The 21009-nt window shown below is 43.1% G+C and overlaps 1 protein-coding gene across 1 annotated transcript in view; it reads left to right on the top strand.

Annotated features, from left to right (window-relative positions):
* ZUP1 (zinc finger containing ubiquitin peptidase 1) overlaps positions 1 to 18025 on the top strand; it is an 86904-nt gene extending 68879 nt beyond the window's left edge. Inside the window, exons 9-10 of the mRNA XM_077289518.1 lie at positions 6509 to 6729; positions 17750 to 18025. Coding sequence (XP_077145633.1) covers positions 6509 to 6729; positions 17750 to 17797 — 269 coding nt within the window. The 3' untranslated portion in view covers positions 17798 to 18025. The remainder of the gene's footprint in view (positions 1 to 6508; positions 6730 to 17749) is intronic.
* The last annotated feature ends 2984 nt before the right edge of the window (positions 18026 to 21009 follow it).

Raw genomic sequence — 21009 nt, 5'->3', positions numbered from 1 at the left:
GAAGCACCTAAAGGGTTATTAAACTTCTTGAACGTGGTTTTGAGCACTTTGATGGGTGCAGTTATTTAAAATGGTGTAAATTTTGTTGGAAAAATTAGAAATTGCTGATCAACTTTTGACCTTTACAACTTCCTAACAAATAAAATTTAAGTTTATAAAATAATGCAGAGTAATAATCTAAGTAGATATGTGGTAAATGTTATTTATTAACTATTTTTTGTGACATAGTTTAACCCCTTTCTGCCAGCTGACAGAATAGTACGTCAGCTGGCAGTATCCCCTGCTTTGAGGTGGGCTCCGGCGGTGAGCCCACCTCAAAGCTTCAACATCTCAGCTGTTTTCAATGGGCGCGAGCGGAATCTCAATCCGCCCACGCCCATTAACTAGTTAAATGCCGCTATCAAACTCTGACAGCTGCATTTAACAAGCACTCCCGGCCACGCAGCCAGAAGTACTCGCACCGCTGACCCCTGTCACATGATCGGGGGTCATAGGTGCGTTGCCATCACAACCAGAGGTCTCCTTGAGACCTCTATGGTTGTTGATGGCAGATTGCTATGAGCGCCACCCTGTGGACGGTGCTCATAGCAAGCCTGCAATTCTGCTGCATAAAGGTGATCTCTGCATCACCTCTATGTAGCAGAGGTGATTGAGTAGTGCATGCTTCTAGGCTCCCATGGAGGCTATTGAAGCATGCCGAAATAAATAAAAAAGTGTTTAAAAATATAAAAAAAATATAAAAGTTAAAATCGCCCCCCTTTCGTCCCAATCAAAATAAAACAATAAAAAAAAAATCAAACCTACACATATTTGGTATCGCCGCGTTCAGAATCCGCCGATATATCAAAAAAAGGATTAACTTGATCGCTAAGCGGCGTAGCGGGAAAAAAAATCCAATCCCTCAAATTAAATTTTTTTGGTCGCCGTGACATTGCTTTAAAATGCAATAACTGGCGATCAAAGAACGTATCTGCACCAAAATGGTATAATTAAAAACACCAGCTTGGCACGCAAAAAATAAGCCTTCACCCGACCCTAGATCTCGAAAAATAGAGACGCTATATTTATCGGAAAAATTGCGCCTTTTTTTTTTTTTAACCCCTTTCTGACTTCTGACATACTATCCCGTCGAGGTGGGGTGGGCCCGTATGACCACCGACGGGATAGTACGTCATACGCGATCGGCCGCGCTCACGGGGGAGCGCGGCCGATCGCGGCCGGGTGTCAGCTGCATATCGCAGCTGACATCCGGCACTATGTGCCAGGAGCGGTCACGGACCGCCCCCGGCACATTAACCCCCGGCACACCGCGATCAAACATGATCGCGGTGTACCGGCGGTATAGGGAAGCATCGCGCAGGGAGGGGGCTCCCTGCGGGCTTCCCTGAGACCCCCGGAGCAACGTGATGTGATCGCGTTGCTCCGAGGGTCTCCTACCTCCCTCCTCGCCGCAGGTCCCGGATCCAAGATGGCCGCGGCATCCGGGTGCTGCAGGGAGGGAGGTGGCTTACCGAGTGCCTGCTCAGAGTAGGCGCTGGTAAGCCTGCAGCCCTGCACAGCAGATCGTCGATCTGACAGAGTGCTGTGCACACTGTCAGATCAATGATCTGTAATGTCCCCCCCTGGGACAAAGTAAAAAGTAAAAAAAAAATTCCCCACGTGTGTAAAAAAAAAAAAAAAAAAAAAAAAAAATATATCCTAAATAAAGAAAAAAATATATATATTATTCCCATAAATACATTTCTTTAGCTAGATAAAATAAAAAAACAATAAAAGTACACATATTTAGTATCGCCGCGTCCGTAACGACCCAACCTATAAAACTGCCCCACTAGTTAACCCCTTCTGTAAACACCGTAGGAAAAAAAAAAAAACGAGGCAAAAAACAACGCTTTATTATCATACCGCCGAACAAAAAGTGGAATAACACGCGATCAAAAAGACTGATATAAATAACCATGGTACCGCTGAAAACGTCATCTTGTCCCGCAAAAAACAAGCCGCCATACAGCATCATCAGCAAAAAAATAAAAAAGTTATAGTCCTGAGAATAAAGCGATACCAAAATAATTATTTTTTCTATAAAATAGTTTTTATCGTATAAAAGCGCCAAAACATAAAAAAAAATGATATAAATGAGATATCGCTGTAATCGTACTGACCCGACGAATAAAACTGCTTTATCAATTTTACCAAACGCGGAACGGTATAAACGCCTCCCCCAAAAGAAATTCATGAATAGCTGGTTTTTGATCACTCTGCCTCACAAAAATCGGAATAAAAAGCGATCAAAAATTGTCACGTGTCCGAAAATGTTACCAATAAAAACGTCAACTCGTCCCGCAAAAAACAAGATCTCACATGACTCTGTGGACTCAAATATGGAAAAATTACAGCTCTCAAAATGTGGTAACGCAAAAAATATTTTTTGCAATGAAAAGCGTCTTTCAGTGTGTGACGGCTGCCAATCATAAAAATCCGCTAAAAAACTATAAAAGTAAATCAAACCCCCCTTCATCACCCCCTTAGTTAGGGAAAAATAAAAAAATGTATTTATTTCCATTTTCCCATTAGGGCTAGGGTTAGGGCTAGGATTAGGGCTAGGGTTAGGGCTAGGTTTAGGGTTGGGGCTAGGGTTAGGGCTAGTGATAGGGCTAGGGTTATTGCTAGGGTTAGGGCTAGGGTTAGGGCAAGGGTTGGGGCTACAGTTAGGGTTGGGGCTAAAGATAGGGTTAGGGTTTGGATTACATTTACGGTTGGGAATAGGGTTGGGTGTGTCTGGGTTAGAGGAGTGGTTAGGGTTACTGTTGGGATTAGGGTAAGGGGTGTGTTTGGATTAGGGTTTCAGTTATAATTGGGGGGTTTCCACTGTTTAGGCACATCAGGGGCTCTCCAAACGGGACATGGCATCCGATCTGAATTCCAGCCAATTCTGCGTTGAAAAAGGAAAACAGTGCTCCTTCCCTTCAGAGCTCTCCCGTGTGCCCAAACAGGGGTTTACCCCAACATATGGGGTATCAGCGTACTTAGGACAAATTGGACATCATCTTTTGGGGTCCAATTTATCCTGATACCCTTGTGAAAATACAAAACTGGGGGCTAAAAAAATCATTTTTGTGAAAAAAAAAAGAATTTTTATTTTCACGGCTCTGCGTTATAAACTGTAGTGAAACACTTGGGGGTTCAAAGTTCTCACAACACATCTAGATAAGTTCCTTAGGGGGTCTACTTTCCAAAATGGTGTCACTTGTGGGGGTTTTTAATGTTTAGGCACATCAGGGGCTCTCCAAACGCAACATGGCATCCCATCTTAATTCCAGTCAATTTTGCATTGAAAAGTAAAATAGCGCTCCTTCCCTTCCGAGCTCTGCGCCCAAACAGTGGTTTACCCCCACATATGGGGTATCGTCGTACTCAGGACAAATTGCACAACAACTTTTGTGGTCTAATTTCCTCTTACCCTTGGGGAAATAAAAAAATGGGGGCGAAAAGATCATTTTTGTGAAAAAAATGATTTTTTATTTTTACGGCTCTGCATTATAAACTTCTGTGAAGCACTTGTTGGGTCAAAGTGCTCAACACACATCTAGATAAGTTCCTTAAGGGGTCTACTTTCCAAAATGGTGTCACTTGTGGGGGGTTTCAATGTTTAGGCACATCAGGGGCTCTCCAAACGCAACATGGCGTCCCATCTCAATTCCAGTCAATTTTGCATTGAAAAGTCAAATGGCGCTCCTTCCCTTCCGAGCTCTGCCCTGCGCCCAAACAATGGCTTACACCACACCCACTTATGGGGTATCAGCGTACTCAGGACAAATTGCACAACAATTTTTGGGGTCCAATTTCTTCTCTTACCCTTGGGAAAATAAAAAATTGGGGGCGAAAAGATCATTTTTGTGAAAAAACATGATTTTTTATTTTTACGGCTCTGCATTATAAACTTCTGTGAAGCACTTGTTGGGTCAAAGTGCTCACCACACATCTAGATAAGATCCTTAGGGGGTCTACTTTCCAAAATGGTGTCACTTGTGGGGGGTTTCAATGTTTAGGCACATCAGGGGCTCTCCAAATGCAACATGGCGTCCCATCTCAATTCCAGTCAATTTTGCATTGAAAAGTCAAATGGCGCTCCTTTCCTTCCGAGCTCTGCCATGCGCCCAAACAGTGGTTTACCCCCACATATGGGGTATCAGCGTACTCAGGACAAATTGTACAACAAATTTTGGGGTCAATTTTCTCCTGTTACCCTTGGTAAAATAAAACAAATTGGAGCTGAAATAAATTTTGTGTGAAAAAAAGTTAAATGTTTATTTTTATTTAAACATTCCAAAAATTCCTGTGAAACACCTGAAGGGTTAATAAACTTCTTGAAAGTGGTTTTGAGTACCTTGAGGGGTGCAGTTTTAAGAATGGTGTCACACTTGGGTATTTTCTATCATATAGACCCCTCAAAATGACTTCAAATGAGATGTGGTCCCTAAAAAAAAATGGTGTTGTAAAAATGAGAAATTGCTGGTCAACTTTTAACCCTTATAACTCCGTCACAAAAAAAATTTTGGTTCCAAAATTGTGCTGATGTAAAGTAGACATGTGGGAAATGTTACTTATTAAGTATTTTGCGTGACATATGTCTGTGATTTAAGGGCATGAAAATTCAGAGTTGGAAAATTGCGAAATTTTCAAAATTTTCGCCAAATATTCGTTTTTTTCACAAATAAACGCAAGTTATATCGAAGAAATTTTACCACTATCATGAAGTACAATATGTCACGAGAAAACAATGCCAGAATCGCCAAGATCCGTTGAAGCTTTCCAGAGTTATAACCTCATAAAGGGACAGTGGTCAGAATTGTAAAAATTGGCCTGGTCATTAACGTGCAAACCACCCTTGGGGGTGAAGGGGTTAAGCAAAGTTTTGAATTTTTTTTCACCACTTAGATAAAAAAATAACCTAGACATATTTGGTGTCTTTGAACTCGTACTGACCTGGAGAATCAAAATAGCCGGTCAGTTTTAACATGTAGTGAACCTAGCAAAAAAGCTAAACAAAAATCTAGTGTGGGTTGCACTTTTTTTACAATTTCATTGCACTTGGAATTTTTTTCCCAGTTTCTGTTACAAGACATGGTAAAAACAATGGTATCGTTCAAAAGTACAGCTTGTCCCGCAAAAAAATAAGCCCCTGCATGGCCAAATTGATGGAAAAATAAAAAAGTTATGGCCCTGGAAAGAAGGGGAGCGAAAAAAAGAAAAAAGCTCCTGGGGTGAAGGGATTAAGGGCATAAAAATGAAAAGTTTAATCATTTACAAAATTTTCAACAGAATTCCAGTTTTTCTCCCACAAATAAACGTAAAAATTTTGGACCTAAATTTACCAATAAAATGAAGCACAATGTGTCAGAAAAAGCAGTCTCAGAATCAGTGAGATCCGTTGACGCGTTTGAGTGATTACCACAAAAAAAGTGACACTGGTCAGAATTGTAAAATTTGGCCTTTTTGCCTGTCAGGAAGGTGAAAACAGGCTTGGGGTGAAGGGGTTAAATCTTGTTTTCTAGGCCGTCCCTCCAGACAGCACCATGGAGATAGTCCTTCCTTGACCTATAGCGAGCCAGGATCACAGAGAGGTTAAAAGGCCCCTCCCTCCTTCACCCTCCAGTGTTTTTCCTGTCCATACAGAGGGGATGGTTGTATGATCGGTTGCTCCTAGAGTAGAGAGAGCCTGTGGCGCTTCGTTTTATGGACTCGGGAATCTGGGGGGGTCTCGGCCTTCGCTTCCCCCTGTAATGCGGTCCGTGGCTGACACCTCTCTGAGAGAGATCCCTCAGCCAACAGCCAGCCTGTGCATCATCGGCCGTAATGCAGCATTCCGGATGTCATGCCGCTTCCCTTCATGGTGGCCCTTGGCAATACCAGCTCCCCCTGTTCTTCTAGCGGTTGTTGAGCCAGAACAGGTAAGTGCATGTTGGACTGTTGTGTTGATGGGCTAGGGCTGTGGGCTGATGCTAGCCTCATGCCTTTGTGCCGAAGCAGGGCCTAGAGACTCGTGCTGAGGTTTGATTTCACATATACGCAGCTAGGTCTTGGTCGTCTAGGCTATAGTAAGGCCTTATTTCCAGGTTGCATCTCATGATTTGACTTCAGTTAGTTGCATGTCATGTCTGCACAGGGCCTTATGATTGGGCTTCACAGTGACTTTTGCAAAGTATTTTTCCCATTTTTTGGTTTAATAAACAAGTGCTTCACTGTTCTCTGCAACTTAACTTGGGTACCGGTATCACGTGCAACAACACTGCTTGAGAAGCCCGGAGAGATAGACTGCTGACATCGCAGGAATGGCGCTGGCATAGGAGGGGAGTATAAGCTTTGTTTTATGTGGGGTAAACATTTTGGTTAAAAAGGGGCTGACCTAGTGGTTTACAACCCCTTTAAATATGTGTTTTTCATATATGTGGTAAATGTTTAGAAAACTTTTATTTTATATTTGTTCTATTCAATATTTTTGCTATAGGTCACAGCCGAACCATTGTGGGAATTGAAGAACGGAAAAATAAATCCTACTGTCTATTATTATTCGATCCTGGATGTCCATCAGAGTCCATGAAGAGACTGACTAAACAACGTTTGGAGGGTGCTGATCTAAAACACTTGCGCAAATATGCAGGTGGTCTTAAACATAAGCAATACCAGATTGTGGCGGTAGAGGGCATTCTCTCCCCAGAAGAAAAGACTGTAAGTATTTCATAATGACCTCTCAGGATTCCAGGAATTAACATTGCAGAAGCATTTTTTTTCTTAGAACTCTGTGCTGTGCCATTTCTGTTATTCCTCCTAAAATATAATGGGTAACTTGAGGTTATTATTTCTCTTGCTAATTTGACTTGTTACTAAATAGAGTAAGGCTGCTTGAGAGTGTCCACTTCGACCAATGTTATTCAGTAGAACTGTTCAGAGTTTCTTTTTTTTTTTTCCACTACACAAATGTTATTGTGAAAAAAAAACAAAAAAATCTCAGAATGTACTAGTCTGTTCCGTATTTTTTTGGAAAGAGATTTTCCCTTATTAACCGGGACAGACGGGCCAGAAGACCGCATCGTCTGATTTCACGTACTTCTGCACTGTTTATAAGCACTTCTCCTTCCTATTAAACGGTGCAGGTTTCTATTAGCAGTGCAAGGGTTAGTGATCAGCTAAGAGTCTCTGAAGCTTTCCTGCTTAGATAATCTCAGCTGTTCAGCATTGATCACTCCCCTGTCCTATATATACTCACCTCTGGCAATTGGATTGCACTGTTAGTCTTATACTGCTCTGTGAGGAGTCGGTTGTAGGTAGAGACGTTTGGAGTGTTGATCTGTGACTGTTGCTTGGTGTTTCAGCTGTGTGCAAATTCTAATCCTCTTCTATTTGGTTTTCCTTCCTTCTCTCCCCGGTCTTTCTCTCTGTTGTCTGCAAGTGTATATTTGTATGTTTGGTATTTTCATTTATCCCTATACGTCCTCCCTAGTTGGTCTGGTTTATTTATCTACATAAACTATTACTGCCCTCTTCCCTCAGTGAGGGAGGGGGACAGATACAGGACTGATTCAGGAGTTCAGCAAGGCTCTGGGGTCTTCACCATCAGAAGTAATCCAGGGAATAGGGCTAACTAGGGCGCCCCTAGCGTTAGTGACAGGGAAGGAGCCCTTGGCCTCTGTATTCTGACAATAGAGTTGTGACAGAGAGATTATTTCTCTTTTAGAAAAGTGAGTTTTGGTTTCCTTCCCCGATTCCAGGAAGACTGGCTCATATTTCCCCTATATATGTAAAAAACCCCACAAATGTGGAATTAAGAATCAGTATAAATATTAAAAGGTATACAAAAAAATTAAGATGGAGACGATGTCGACAATAAGCTTTCATTTTTGAGGACTGCTTCATGTAAGTCTTATATATTAAGAATGCTTATTATCATGTGTCAATGCATGGAGATGATAATAATAACTGGGTATTTCCTGAAGGAACTACAGATAGTGCTTTGGAATGGTTCCCGGGCTGCCCCTGCAAGACTTTCACACTTGGGTGCCCCTCAGGCGCTGGTTTGGTAGTTGTAGCCCCTAAAGGGGTGAGGCAACTCTGGGTCCAATTTGGTGGGCGGGGTCACTCTGGGACCAATTTGGCGGGCGGCGCCACTCTGGGTCCGATTTGGCGGGCGGCGCCACTCTGGGTCCGATTTGGCGGGCGGCGCCACTCTGGGTCCGATTCGGCGGGCGGCGCCACTCTGGGTCCGATTTGGCGGGGCGGCGCCACTCTGGGTCCGATTCGGCGGGCGGCGCCACTCTGGGTCCGATTCGGCGGGCGGCGCCACTCTGGGTCCGATTCGGCGGGCGGCGCCACTCTGGGTCCGATTTGGCGGGCGGCGCCACTCTGGGTCCGATTCGGCGGGCGGCGCCACTCTGGGTCCGATTCGGCGGGCGGCGCCACTCTGGGTCCGATTCGGCGGGCGGCGCCACTCTGGGTCCGATTCGGCGGGCGGCGCCACTCTGGGTCCGATTTGGCGGGCGGCGCCACTCTGGGTCCGATTCGGCGGGCGGCGCCACTCTGGGTCCGATTCGGCGGGCGGCGCCACTCTGGGTCCGATTCGGCGGGCGGCGCCACTCTGGGTCCGATTCGGCGGGCGGCGCCACTCTGGGTCCGATTCGGCGGGCGGCGCCACTCTGGGTCCGATTCGGCGGGCGGCGCCACTCTGCGTCCGATTCGGCGGGCGGCGCAACTCTGGGTCCGATTCGGCGGGCGGCGCCACTCTGGGTCCGATTCGGCGGGCGGCGCCACTCTGGGTCCGATTTGGCGGGCGGCGCCACTCTGGGTCTGATTCGGCGGGCGGCGCCACTCTGGGTCCGATTCGGTGGGCGGCGCCACTCTGGGTCCGATTCGGCGGGCGGCGCCACTCTGGGTCCGATTCGGCGGGCGGCGCCACTCTGGGTCCGATTTGGCGGGCGGAGTCACTTCGGGTCCGATTTGGTGGGCGGGGCCACTCTGGCTCCGATTTGGTGGGCTGCGCACCTCGGGATCCGATTTTGTGGGCGGGTCACTTTAAGAGTTGATATTATCTGGCAAAACTGTGTCTTGGTAGAGTTCGTAGGCGTTGGCATAGTAACTGTGTCTGACTGTGCATATCAATGAGCAAATCAGCCAGGTGGCAGTTGGCAGTTATTTTTAGAAATTGCCTCAGCAATCAGGCCCATTATAAACGTATGGGAAGATTTCCCTATTGAAATGCATTGAAACACTTTTTTCAAACGCAAATTGCGCCAAAACTACAAATCCGATCGACACGAAAAATACTTAGCACACCTCTTGGGGACGCTGGCTTCGAAATGACACCTCACTAGAGTCTGTGAGTGAAGCGGTTCAGGCCGCATTACGTGCGGACTGAATAAGAATAAGAAGAATAAGAAGTTATCCACGATGGAATAACAGTATAGTGCTTTGTTCCAAAGCACTATAATAATAATTTTATTTATATAGCGCCAACATATACATGTACAGACAATAGACATTACAGCGTAACAAAAACACAGTTCAAAATAGATACCAAGAGGAATGAGGGCCCTGCTCGCAAGCTTACAATCTATAGGAAAAAGGGAGACACGAGAGGTGGATGGTAACAATTGCTTTCGTCGTTCGGACCAGCCATAGTGTAAGGCTCGGGTGTTCATGTAAAGCTGCATGAACCAGTTAACAGCCTAAGTATGTAGCAGTACAGACACAGAGGGCTATTAACTGCATGAAGTGTATGAGAACACGATGTGAGGAACCTGATTATGGTTTTTTTTTGTTTTGTTTTTTTGAATGGGCCACAGAGGGATAGTTAGGTTAATGCGTTGAGGCGGTAGGCCAGTCTGAACAAATGCGTTTTTAGGGTACGCTTAAAATTGTGGGAATTGGGGATTAATCGTATTAACCTGGGTAGTGCATTCCAAAGAATTGGCGAAGCACGTGAAAAGTCTTGGAGAAGGGAGTGGGAGGTTTTGATTATTTACGATGCTAACCTCAGGTCATTAGCAGAACGGATGATCAAAAATTCCTGAAAATTGCACTATTACTTTAGAGGGAAAATATAATTTCAAGTATCAAGCCTTGCCGTTCTCAAGGTTACGTTTCCTTCCACATGAGAAAATTTAAAATTTTTCTTAGGATAAGGAACCACATCTCCAGTCCCCATGAGTTGGTCAGGAAGGCAAGGTCTATTCTAGGAAACTTAACAGGTTGTGTTCCAACATGGTGGGAACAAGCTCACTCAAGGCCTCTGTAGTCCACGATTTTAAGCCTATGGAACCAAAATTTCCACTTTTCAAATGCAAAAATTCTTATCCTCCTGAACCTTCGGCAATAGTTAAAATGATGTTTGGATATAATAAATCTATCAGAGGAAATCCTATGGAGAACCGCCAGCCTTCACATAGATTCTCGAGTGCTGCAGGGCAGTTCATACAAATCCCTCTCTGCAAGTTCTTTGAATCTGAAACAACTCTTAACGGTTGTCATGGCTCTTGGGGTGCTACTTCTCCAGATTTGGAAAAGTCATGTCCGAATCACCAAGGAGGTACAAGATCCAGGATATTATGAGAGGTGAAACTTTGGCTCCTGGAGAGGTTAGAAGGCAACATTCTGTCCATATCATATTGGTGATTCATATAAGAGGATAACTGTGTGTAGTCGGATTTTTTAAGCTAGCAGAAATTGGTCCAGGGCGATGTTTAAATCGGAGTATACTCAACAAATTTTCATTCTCTGGGGCAAACCAAGAACAGACCTATTCACCTCCAAGCACAACACCAAATCACACCTATTCTACTCCCTAAACACTCAGAATCGTCCATTAGGGATATATGCCTTTTGCCAAAATTGGCTTCGGTCTCAGAATTTTGCCTTTCCAGAACTTTGTTTCCTTTCAAAGGTTCTAAGGAAAATGAGAGAAGACCAGAATTATTCTGATAGCACCTTTTTGGCCCAATAAGGCCTGTTTCACATAGATTCTCCTCTTCTCCGAGGCAGACCTTAGGGTCCTTGCAGACATTCCGGATCTCTTTTACGAGGAACTTTGACAACATCGAGAGGTATCATTTCCATTGATCTAATAATGTAGGGGAAGCCAAAGACAACTCCAATAGTGAAAGACCGCTAATAATGAGGCATTGCTCATCAAAGTTTTTCTTATACTCACAAAATTCTAATGACTAAAGGTGTGAATCAGATGAAGCTGACCAGGCGAAATGCCTGTGTCCGCGTGCTCGCCGCTGGGTGTCATCTAATTCTGACAGCTGACATCCGGCACTCAGGTCGTAGCATTTAGAAGGCATGTAGAGGGAAGGAGTCCCCTCTGCTCCCTGATCGGTGTCCCGCGACGTCATCGTGAGTGAACGATAATTGCCATGGTGGTATCGCTGTAACCGTACTGAGCCGAAGAATAAAGCTACCGTATCGATTTTACCATACACTGAACAACATTAAAAAAAAATCCCGGAATTGCTGGTTTTTGTTCATCCTGCCTCATAAAAATTGGAATAGAAAGAGATCAAAGCGGGCGGTGAGCCCGCATCAAAGCCGGGACATGTCAGCTGTTTTGAACAGCTGACATGTTCCTGCAATAGGCGCGGGCAGAATCACTATTTGCCCGCGCCTATTAACTAGTTAAATGCCGCTGTCAAACGCAGACAGCGGCATTTAACTACCGCATCCGTCCGGGCGGCCGGAAAGACGGCAATGCCGACCCCCGTCACATGACCGGAGGTCGGCGATGCTTCTGTATTGTAACCATAGAGGTTCTTGAGACCTCTATGGTTACAGATCCCCAGCAGCTGTGAGCGCCACCCTGTGGTCGGCGCTCACAGCACACCTGATTTTCTGCTACATAGCAGCGAACAGCAGATCGCTGCTATGTAGCAGAGCCGATCGTGCTGTGCCTGCTTCTAGCCTCCCATGGAGGCTATTGAAGCATGGAAAAAGAAAAAAAAAAAGTTAAAAAAATAATAAAAATATAAAAGTTTAAATCACCCCCCTTTCGCCCCAATCAAAATAAATCAATAAAAAAAAGATCAAACCTACACCTACACATATTTGGTATCGCCGCGTTCAGAATCGCCCGATCTATCAATAAAAAAAGCATTAACCTGATCGCTAAACAGGGCAGCGAGAAAAAAATTCAAAACGCCAGAATTACGTTTTTTTGGTCGCCACGACATTGCATTCTTTTCTACATACGTTTTCTAGTACACGACATGCTAAAACCAATGATGTCGTTCAAATGTACAACTCGTCCCGCAAAAAATAAGCCCTCACATGGCCAAATTGACGGAAAAATAAAAAAGTTATGGCTCTGGGAAGGAGGGGAGTGAAAAACGAACACGGAAAAACGAAAAATCCCAAGGTCATGAAGGGGTTAATGATTTCAACCCATGATATGCATGACTTTCTAGTGGCCTGGTGCCCACAGCTCTGCTGGGTGTCTGAAGAATCCTGCTCAGTACACAGTGAGTGGCGTCTGAAACCACGTCCCGGGACTGACTTGACAGTCGGCTCTGCAGAATATCAGTGTTGAGCCTGCTGTCAGTCAGTGTGAGAGCCTGGTTACAGCTCACTATGTGCTAAGCAGTGGCTGATGCCACGCCTCTATGACTGAAAGCCAGAGAACGCTAACCACCTGCAGATTAACCCTATATCTGCAGGGTAATAGTGTTTTGGGATATGATTGTTTCCCTTTTTAATGTATTTTGTAATTTCCTACAAAAATCAACCACTGACTTGGCTTTATGAGAGCACACCCTCCACCTGCCATTTTAAAACAGGGTAATTCTGTCACCCAATTGGTCGCTCATTCATTTTAAAACCATTTAAATGCTGTTAGATACTGAAAGCAGCATCTAAATGGAGAAACATCAACAATTGGATTTAGCACTGATCCCTGCTGATAGAGATAGGGGTCGGCTGCATAACACAGCTGTCACCTCCTCAGTAAAACCTCATCGGACATACAGGTAAATCCTACTTTGGAAAGGGTGTTGAACAGACAGGTATTTAGAGTTTGTCATTTAATCATTCTTCCTCTTTCCTACTAAAAAAATAAATGCTTGTTCTTTCTGTTCATTTATTTTGGGGGAAAATAAGTATGGTATTTGATGCACTTCCGATTTTGCAAGTTTTCTCACCTACAAATAATGGAGAGGTCTACAATTTTTTATCATAGGTACACTTCAACTGTGAGAGACAGTATCTTAGATAAAATTCCCAAAATGTTTGATTTTTAGATAACAAATTTGCATTTTATTGCATGAAATAAGTGTTAGATCACAGGACGACTGCACCGTATTGAAGGGAGGATTCTTATAAGTTGGAATAATTAAATAAAATAATATAATATACTGCATACTATTATCCTGACCATTTTGTTTACATGAGATTTTTATATAAATAATGAATGGTTGCTTTAAGCATATGGCACATTATATGGCTAGTGACTGAACATGTTTCAGTCAATCATTCGGCCAGTGACCATCTCAGCCTTCTTTGCCATATATATATAAGCACTTGCATGGCCAAGCACTGGTGTGTTCTCTAGGAGAAAGTCACCGACGGACATGTCTGCTGGCAGATTATCTCTAGAAAACAAAGCGATTGGCAGTTTAAAAACTGGACATGCCTGATCAACCTCTTAAGGGTATGTGCACACGTTGCGGATATGCCTTCGGATTGGCTGCTGCAATTTCGCAGCAGTTTTCCATGCGGTTTACAGTACAATGTAAACCTATGGAAAACCAAATCCGCAGTGCCCATGCTGCGGAAAATACCGCACGGAAACGCTGCGGTTTATTTTCCGCGGCATGTCAATTCTTTGTGCGTATTCCGCAGCGTTTTACACCTGCTCCTTAATAGGAATCCGCAGGTGAAATCCGCACAAAAAATGCTGCAAATCCGCAGGTAAAACGCAGTGCCTTTTACCTGTGGATTTTTCAAAAACTGAGCGGAAAAATCCACACAGAAATCAGAGTGCCCCCAGGAAGAAGCAGACGTGAAACGTGCGTCGGGGTTGTTTTAGAGGCACAGCGCGCCACTGGGCATTAAACTTAGGCTACTTTCACACTAGCGTCGGGAACAACCCGTCGCTGCGCGTCGGGCCGACGTTCCCGACGCTAGTGTGGTCTCCGCCGCACAACGGGGGCAGCGGATGCATATTTCCCACGCATCCGCTGCCCCATTGTGATGTGCGGGGAAGTGCGGGGAGGTGGGGGCGGAGTTCCGACTGCGCATGCGCGGTCGGAAAAAGCGGACCGTCGGGAGCAAAAAACGTTACATGTAGCGTTTTGTTTTCCCGACGGACCGCTACCATACGCCCAAACGCCGCCAAACGCATTCACCGTTTGGAAATGCGTCGCAAATGCGTCGCGAATGCGTCGCTAATGTTACTCTATGACGAAACAACGTATCCAGCAAAAACTTTTGCTGGATGCGGCGTTTCGCAAAAACGACGCATTTGCGACGTATTGCAGTTAACGCTAGTGTGAAAGTAGCCTCAGAGAGCATTTGGATTCAGGTAATATGTGTTTATCAGGGGTTATAACTCCTTCCTTTTACGCTAATGATTTGATGTATACTTTGTGGGTAATGATGCAGTAATATGCATTTTTGTGGGTGTTTCCCACATGGTTTAGCTGCTAGTAATTGGGACTTGTACAACATGCACCTGTATTGTGAGCACGTTCTCTTATATGTGACATGGTGGATTATCCCACATAACTAATCTGTCACGTGTAATGCGATTTGGATATTGAGGTATTAATATTTCTTACATTTCATTTTTTAAATTTAAATCACATCAGTGAACTTCAGGTATAAATTCTGAGGACTTGGTAGTGTATATGACCGGTATGTTATCGTGAATAGCCCCGTAATACTGGAAATATCATGTGAAGCAGAGGAAGCGCGTCACACGCCAGGGGCGGAGCCTCATGGACGCGCCTCCGTGCTTGAGGTTTTTTATTGCACAGAGTTGGGGAAACTTGTAAAGCGGCAGCTACAGGTTCTCACACTCCCCTGATGAGTCCTAACGGACGAAACGTGTCGGGAGACGCCATTCGCAATAGAGGCATTCTCACCCTTTGAGAGACAGGATGATTCTCTCCAACATTGGGTGAGATCGTTCCATTTAATTGTGTGTTATGAGAGAATTGGCTTATAACAATGCCCGGTCTAATAAAGACGTCTTCATAAGTACCTGAACCGTACTAATACATACAAGGGGGATGCTCATGAATTTGTTCATGGGGCTGCAGGGTCCCGATCTTGTTTGGGCATGATATCTGTTCCGGTCAGGATTGACTTTATGCCTCCTATATGCTGCTACATTTACTGACAGCCATATATGGCACCCATTGCATATGGTACCGTTTATAAGGGATATCCACACACCCTGTCTATATTGAATTTCTAATGGTTGTTTGATCATTGAACACTGTTCCATTGTTTATGGAAAATGATCCACATATAAAAGGCAAAATAGGAATGTCATAGCGTGATCAATTAGCCTTGGGTACTATGGCATTTGACCAGTACATATGTGAAATAGATCTATGGTACACTAAGACAACATTCTTTTGAATTATGCAAAGCCTATTATATACACCTAAGTGTGTTTAATACACATAGTACAACACTTCGGTCAGAAGAAAATAATAGCCAGCAGAACAACGCTAACCACATAATAGTTGTTCATATTTAAGGCAAAGTTGTCTATGGTTCTGTCAGTATTTTTTGTTGTTTTTTTACTTTTTTCCCCATCTGTGTTGGGTAGGGTCACACTGGCACTAGGGTTTCCCTTTCCTTTTCCCTGTTAACTTGTTATTTGTCTATTCATTTTAATATTCAGACCTAATAAAGGTTACGTTTTATCCAATCCCTAGATATTATTATTTCCTTGGATTTGTACCCAGCTTTCATATATGTCGTTTTGACATGCCCTCCGAACGCAACATGTTGCATTTTCTTGCGTTCGGCGGGCATGTCAAAATGACGGACGCATCCGCATACAACGCATTTCCCTGCGTTCCCAATGTTAAAGATGGGTATGTAGGCTGAGCTTAAGGAAAGAAGTCCACAGCACCACCCTGCGGACTCAAACGCTAATGTGAACTTAGCCTGATGCAGAGTAAGCAGCTTGCACAATGTTTTTTGAGTGGGAAATGGCCAGGATCCCCACAGAGCAAACACAACAGGTATATTACCATCTCTGCTTTCCTGATCGCTGTATACACTGTACTGAACAAACTGTGTATACAGTATACGCAGCACTTGCAGTGCTTCCTCCTTCAGACCCAGTAGGCATGTCATCTCTAGGTGGTAGGGAGGGAGCAGGAGTGGAGTGTTCTTAGGTGACCCAGCCAACTTTGCTATCCAGACAAGAGGCTAAATTTCCCCTGTAACTGAGGCTAATATAACTGACCGAGTTACAGGGGAAATCAGTAATAAAAATAATGCATTAATATTTTAAAATGCCCCCTCTCCCACATCCCCAGTGCTCTTTTAAGACCTTTTAGAGAAGTGGGGGTGCAGTGTTTGAAATAAATTTTGCAAAAATAAAGCTGGACACTGCAAGTCCAAACCTATGTTTTAAGCCCTGCCCCCTAGATTTTTAACGAGTTCTTTGTGGTTGTAAAAAAAAAAAAAAATGAGAAAAATAGACACTTATTTCCTATTTTCTTTACATTGGTTCCACTCCTCCGATATAAGAAAAATTAGTTCCCTACACATCGCAAAAAAATCTTTGAAAATCCATGCAAGAATTTTTTTTTTTTACTCTATAAAAGCACATGTATGAAATGATGTGTGTAAATAAGCCCTTAGACCATAAGTGTATTGGAACCAGTCAAAAGGTTGTACAGTGTCATTGCTCACTTCCAGAGCATCTTCGAAAGTCGCCAGATATCCCAATTTTTTTAGACTTTTTTATTTTTTCAATTAAATTTAAATGCATTGTTTTTTAAATGAAATTTTAAATGCAGATGTTTGGCAAGCTGCATCAGAATTATTAGGTTTTGAGTTGCTTATAATATTTATTAATCTTTCCATATTTATAATTCCTGTAGATGAGTCATAAGATGCATTTAGTTCTGCTTATGTAGAAAATATACAAAAATGGTTGCACTAAACGTGTTAAAGCATGTTAATGTGAAATATATAAAATGTGAATAGCAAAAATGGCTTTTGAATATTAGGAAAAATACATTTAAAATACATGAGACACTTTGCACAAAATTTGGCCAAATAATGTCTGTCCATCAACCAACGTCAAGGTGGCCTCATGAGTATGATGGGTCCCTATCTATATGAATACCTCTCTTAGGCTGATATCTGAATGCATGGGTTAATGTGGACAACTTGCTCATGCCTGCATTAATGGGTTGGCAGTAACTGTAATTGAAATCACCACATGGTGAAGGGTGGAGTGCTCAGTCTTCTTCTTCAGCTAGCATACAAATAACAGAAAATAGGATTATAAAAACAAGTCTGCTTTCTTCCGGAACCAACAACCTTGTGCATGTGTGGTCTACTATTGCACCTGAACACTGTTGAATTGAATGGGACTGAGATGCAATATCACAAATGTTCAGCCATGGCTTGTTTGTTTTGTTGTTGTTTTGTTATATTGCGTGTAGTGATACACTGCCTGTACTGACATTGTGATAAATGCTGCAAATCTAACATGCAATTTTTGTATTTCAAGGGCCGTTTACAGATGTCAAAAATCTTCCGGGCTGAAAGAATTCCTTAAAGAAAAATTATTCGGCCTTCACATGTGCAATAATTTCACAATGGAACACTTACTCTAACTGCTGTAAAGGGGTTTTTTTTTCAACCATTTTCACATGTATAATATTATTAACGGATCTTATTGCAGTATTGTAAATGTGGCTCAGGGACTGTAATGTATGATGTTTTCATATTTTTTCATGTAAAAACGTTTTTTAAAAGGATTGTAAAATTTAAAGATTAAATCATTAAAAAAAAACATGGAAGAGTGTTTTTATTATAGCTATACATTAGATCATTTTTAAGTGATCACTTTGTAGAGGAGTCTGATTGCTGTGCCGTCCGGCGCTGCAGAGAGTTAATTTTGTCCCTGCACCGTTCTGTATTAATGTTAAAGGGGTTGTCTACTACTAAGACAACCCTCTTCTTGATCAAAATGTTTTTTGTTTGGTTTCTACCTTCGGACAAATTGGAACATGAAGAGGAAGTCCAGGATGCAGGGGATCCCTGGCTTCTTCATGTTCAGTTTGTCCAAAGGAGATAGTGATGCCAGCTCTGATTTGGCTCCTGCATCATGTGTCATAACAACGGGTGAGAGCCTGGGATAGAGCGACTTTCGACACCGCGGGAACAGCGCCAGCATGGATGGTGAGTATAAGCTTTATTATGTTATCGGGGCCAACCGAGAGGTATGAGAAGAAGTTGTCCAAGTAGTGGACAACTTCTTTAACGACTTTGCGACATGCGCCGTACATGTACGGCACATGTCGTGTTCCTCCCTTTGATGTGGGCTCCAGCGCTGAGGCCACATCTTTCCTGGCACATGTCAGTCGTTTTGAACAGTTGATATGTGCCCCTAACAACTACGGGTGGAATCGCGATCCACCCGCCGCTGTTAACCAGTTAAATGCCGCTGTCAGTCTCTTGACAATGGCATGTAATGTGATCGCGCTGGAAGCACATCACTAATCTCGCTCAGCAATGACCCCGTCACATGATTGTGGGTCACTGATGGGTCAGCTTGACAACCAGAGATCTCCAGAAGACCTCTGTGGCTGTCATAGCCAGATTGCTATGTGTGCCACCCGGTGGTCAGCGCTCATAGCAAGTGAACATTTCTGCTACACACAGGCGATCTGATCATTGCCTGTGTGTAGCAGAGGTGATCGGGTTATCGCAGCTTCTAGTCTCCCATGAGACTATTGAAGCAAGTGAAAAGGTAAAAAAAAAATGTTATTAAAAAAAATAAATATATAAAAGTTCAAATCGCCCCCCCCCATTTGCCCATTCAAAATAAAGCAAAAAAGATATACGGTATATATATATATATATATATATATATATATATATATATATATATATATATATATATATATATATATATATATATATATATAATACATATACACACACGTATTTGGTTTCGCCACGTTCAATAACACGATCTATCAAGCTATAAAAAGAATAAATCCGATTGGTAAACGGTGTAGCGAAAAAAGTCAAAACACCAGAAATATGGTTTTGTTTTTTCTTTTGTGTTTTTTTTTCTTTTGGTTTTCTTTTTTTGGTCACCACAACATTGCATTAAAATGCAATAACGGGCGATCGTATTCACACCAACATGGTATTGTTAAAAACATCATCTCAGCACTCAAAAAATAAGCCCTCACTCAGCCCCAGATCTCGAAAAATGGAGACGCTACATGTCCCTGAAAATGACGCAATTTTTTATTTTTTTAACAAACTTTGGATTTTTTTTTTTTTCACCATTTAAGGCCTCTTTCACACTTCAGTTGTTTGGTGTCAGTCTAAATCCGCCATTTTCCTCAAAAAACGGATCCGTTTTTTTTTTCGACGGATACGTTTTTTTCCCCATAGACTTGCGATAGCGACGGATTGTGACGGATGGTCGTCCGTTCCATCCGTCATGAGACGGATCCGTCAAAATTTGGCGGACGTCATCTAGACATTGACGGTCATTGCAACGTTTTTTGTCTGCGTTGAAATGGCGGATCGCGACGGATCCGTCGCGTCCGTCATTTCGAAGAATGGCCACCTATGGGCGACGGATCCGTCGCGACCGTCATTTCGGCGGATCCGTCGCCCCAATCCGTTTTTTCAATTTTTTTCAATTGCGCATGCTCCAAAAAGTATATACAACCCCCGAGTAACGGATCCGTAAAAAAAACGGATCCGTTACATCCGTTTTTTCAACTATTGTGACGGATCCGTCGATCCGTCATTATGTCGGAAGTGACTGACGCCAAAAAACTGAAGTGTGAAAGAAGCCTTAGTTAAAAACAATCTATACATGTATGGTATCTACAAATTCGTAATGACCTGGAGAATCCTAACTGCAGGTGTGCTTTAGCATTTGGTGAACATGGTAAAAAAAAATCCAAAAAACAGTTGTGGAATTGCACTATTTTTGCAATTTCACCGCACTTGGGAGTTTTTTTTTTTCCAGTTTTCGAGAACATGACATAGTAAAACCAATGGGGTCGTTCAGAAGTACAACTCGTCCCACAAAAAACAAGTCCTCACATGGCCATATTGACTGAAAAATAAAAAAGTTATGGCACTGGGAAGAAGGGGAGTGAAAAACAAACGCAAAAACAAAAAAGGGCTGCGGCGTGAAGGGGTTAATGTGCAATGGAAAACATGCCTTTATGTCCACTGTTACCAGAAATTTTGAGACAAAGTCCAAATCGCAATGTAAATTAAATACTGTCGTCCACTCCATTTCTCCACCTCCCAGCAGTCACCGAAAGAGTTGAAGCTTGACGCAGCCAATTTCACAAATGCCAGTGAACCCCAATAATCATGACTGTTTCCTAGTCTCATTAAAATTATGAGGGTCCTGCAGATCCACCCCTATTTTGAAAAATAAGGGTGGATCTTCACAATCGCGCTGCAGCCGCTATGTAGTTGACGGAGCTGTGCTTTTCTGCTGTGCAGCTAAATTCATTTGGCCACTGCTGACAATGGGAACAACTGATCCCCCCAAAAAAGTGAGATGAATAATTGGAATTTCACTGTTTTCTTTGCTTGGTTGCTTTTTTGGGGGGTTTGAATCAGTTAATTTAAAGACCATGCATACAACTGTGAACATTTGGTGTTCTTTTTATTGTGAAGCAAACAACAAATACGAAAACATAACTGAAACTTCACCCCTCTAAATTCAGCACTTTGTAGAGCCTTTTTTATGACAAGTATAGCTGAAAGTCACTTTGG

Source organism: Ranitomeya variabilis, chromosome 2 (assembly GCF_051348905.1).
Source record: "Ranitomeya variabilis isolate aRanVar5 chromosome 2, aRanVar5.hap1, whole genome shotgun sequence".
NCBI lineage: Eukaryota > Metazoa > Chordata > Amphibia > Anura > Dendrobatidae > Ranitomeya > Ranitomeya variabilis.
The sequence above is the reverse complement of the archived record's forward strand: the minus strand, read 5'-3'. Positions and strand labels throughout refer to the sequence as shown.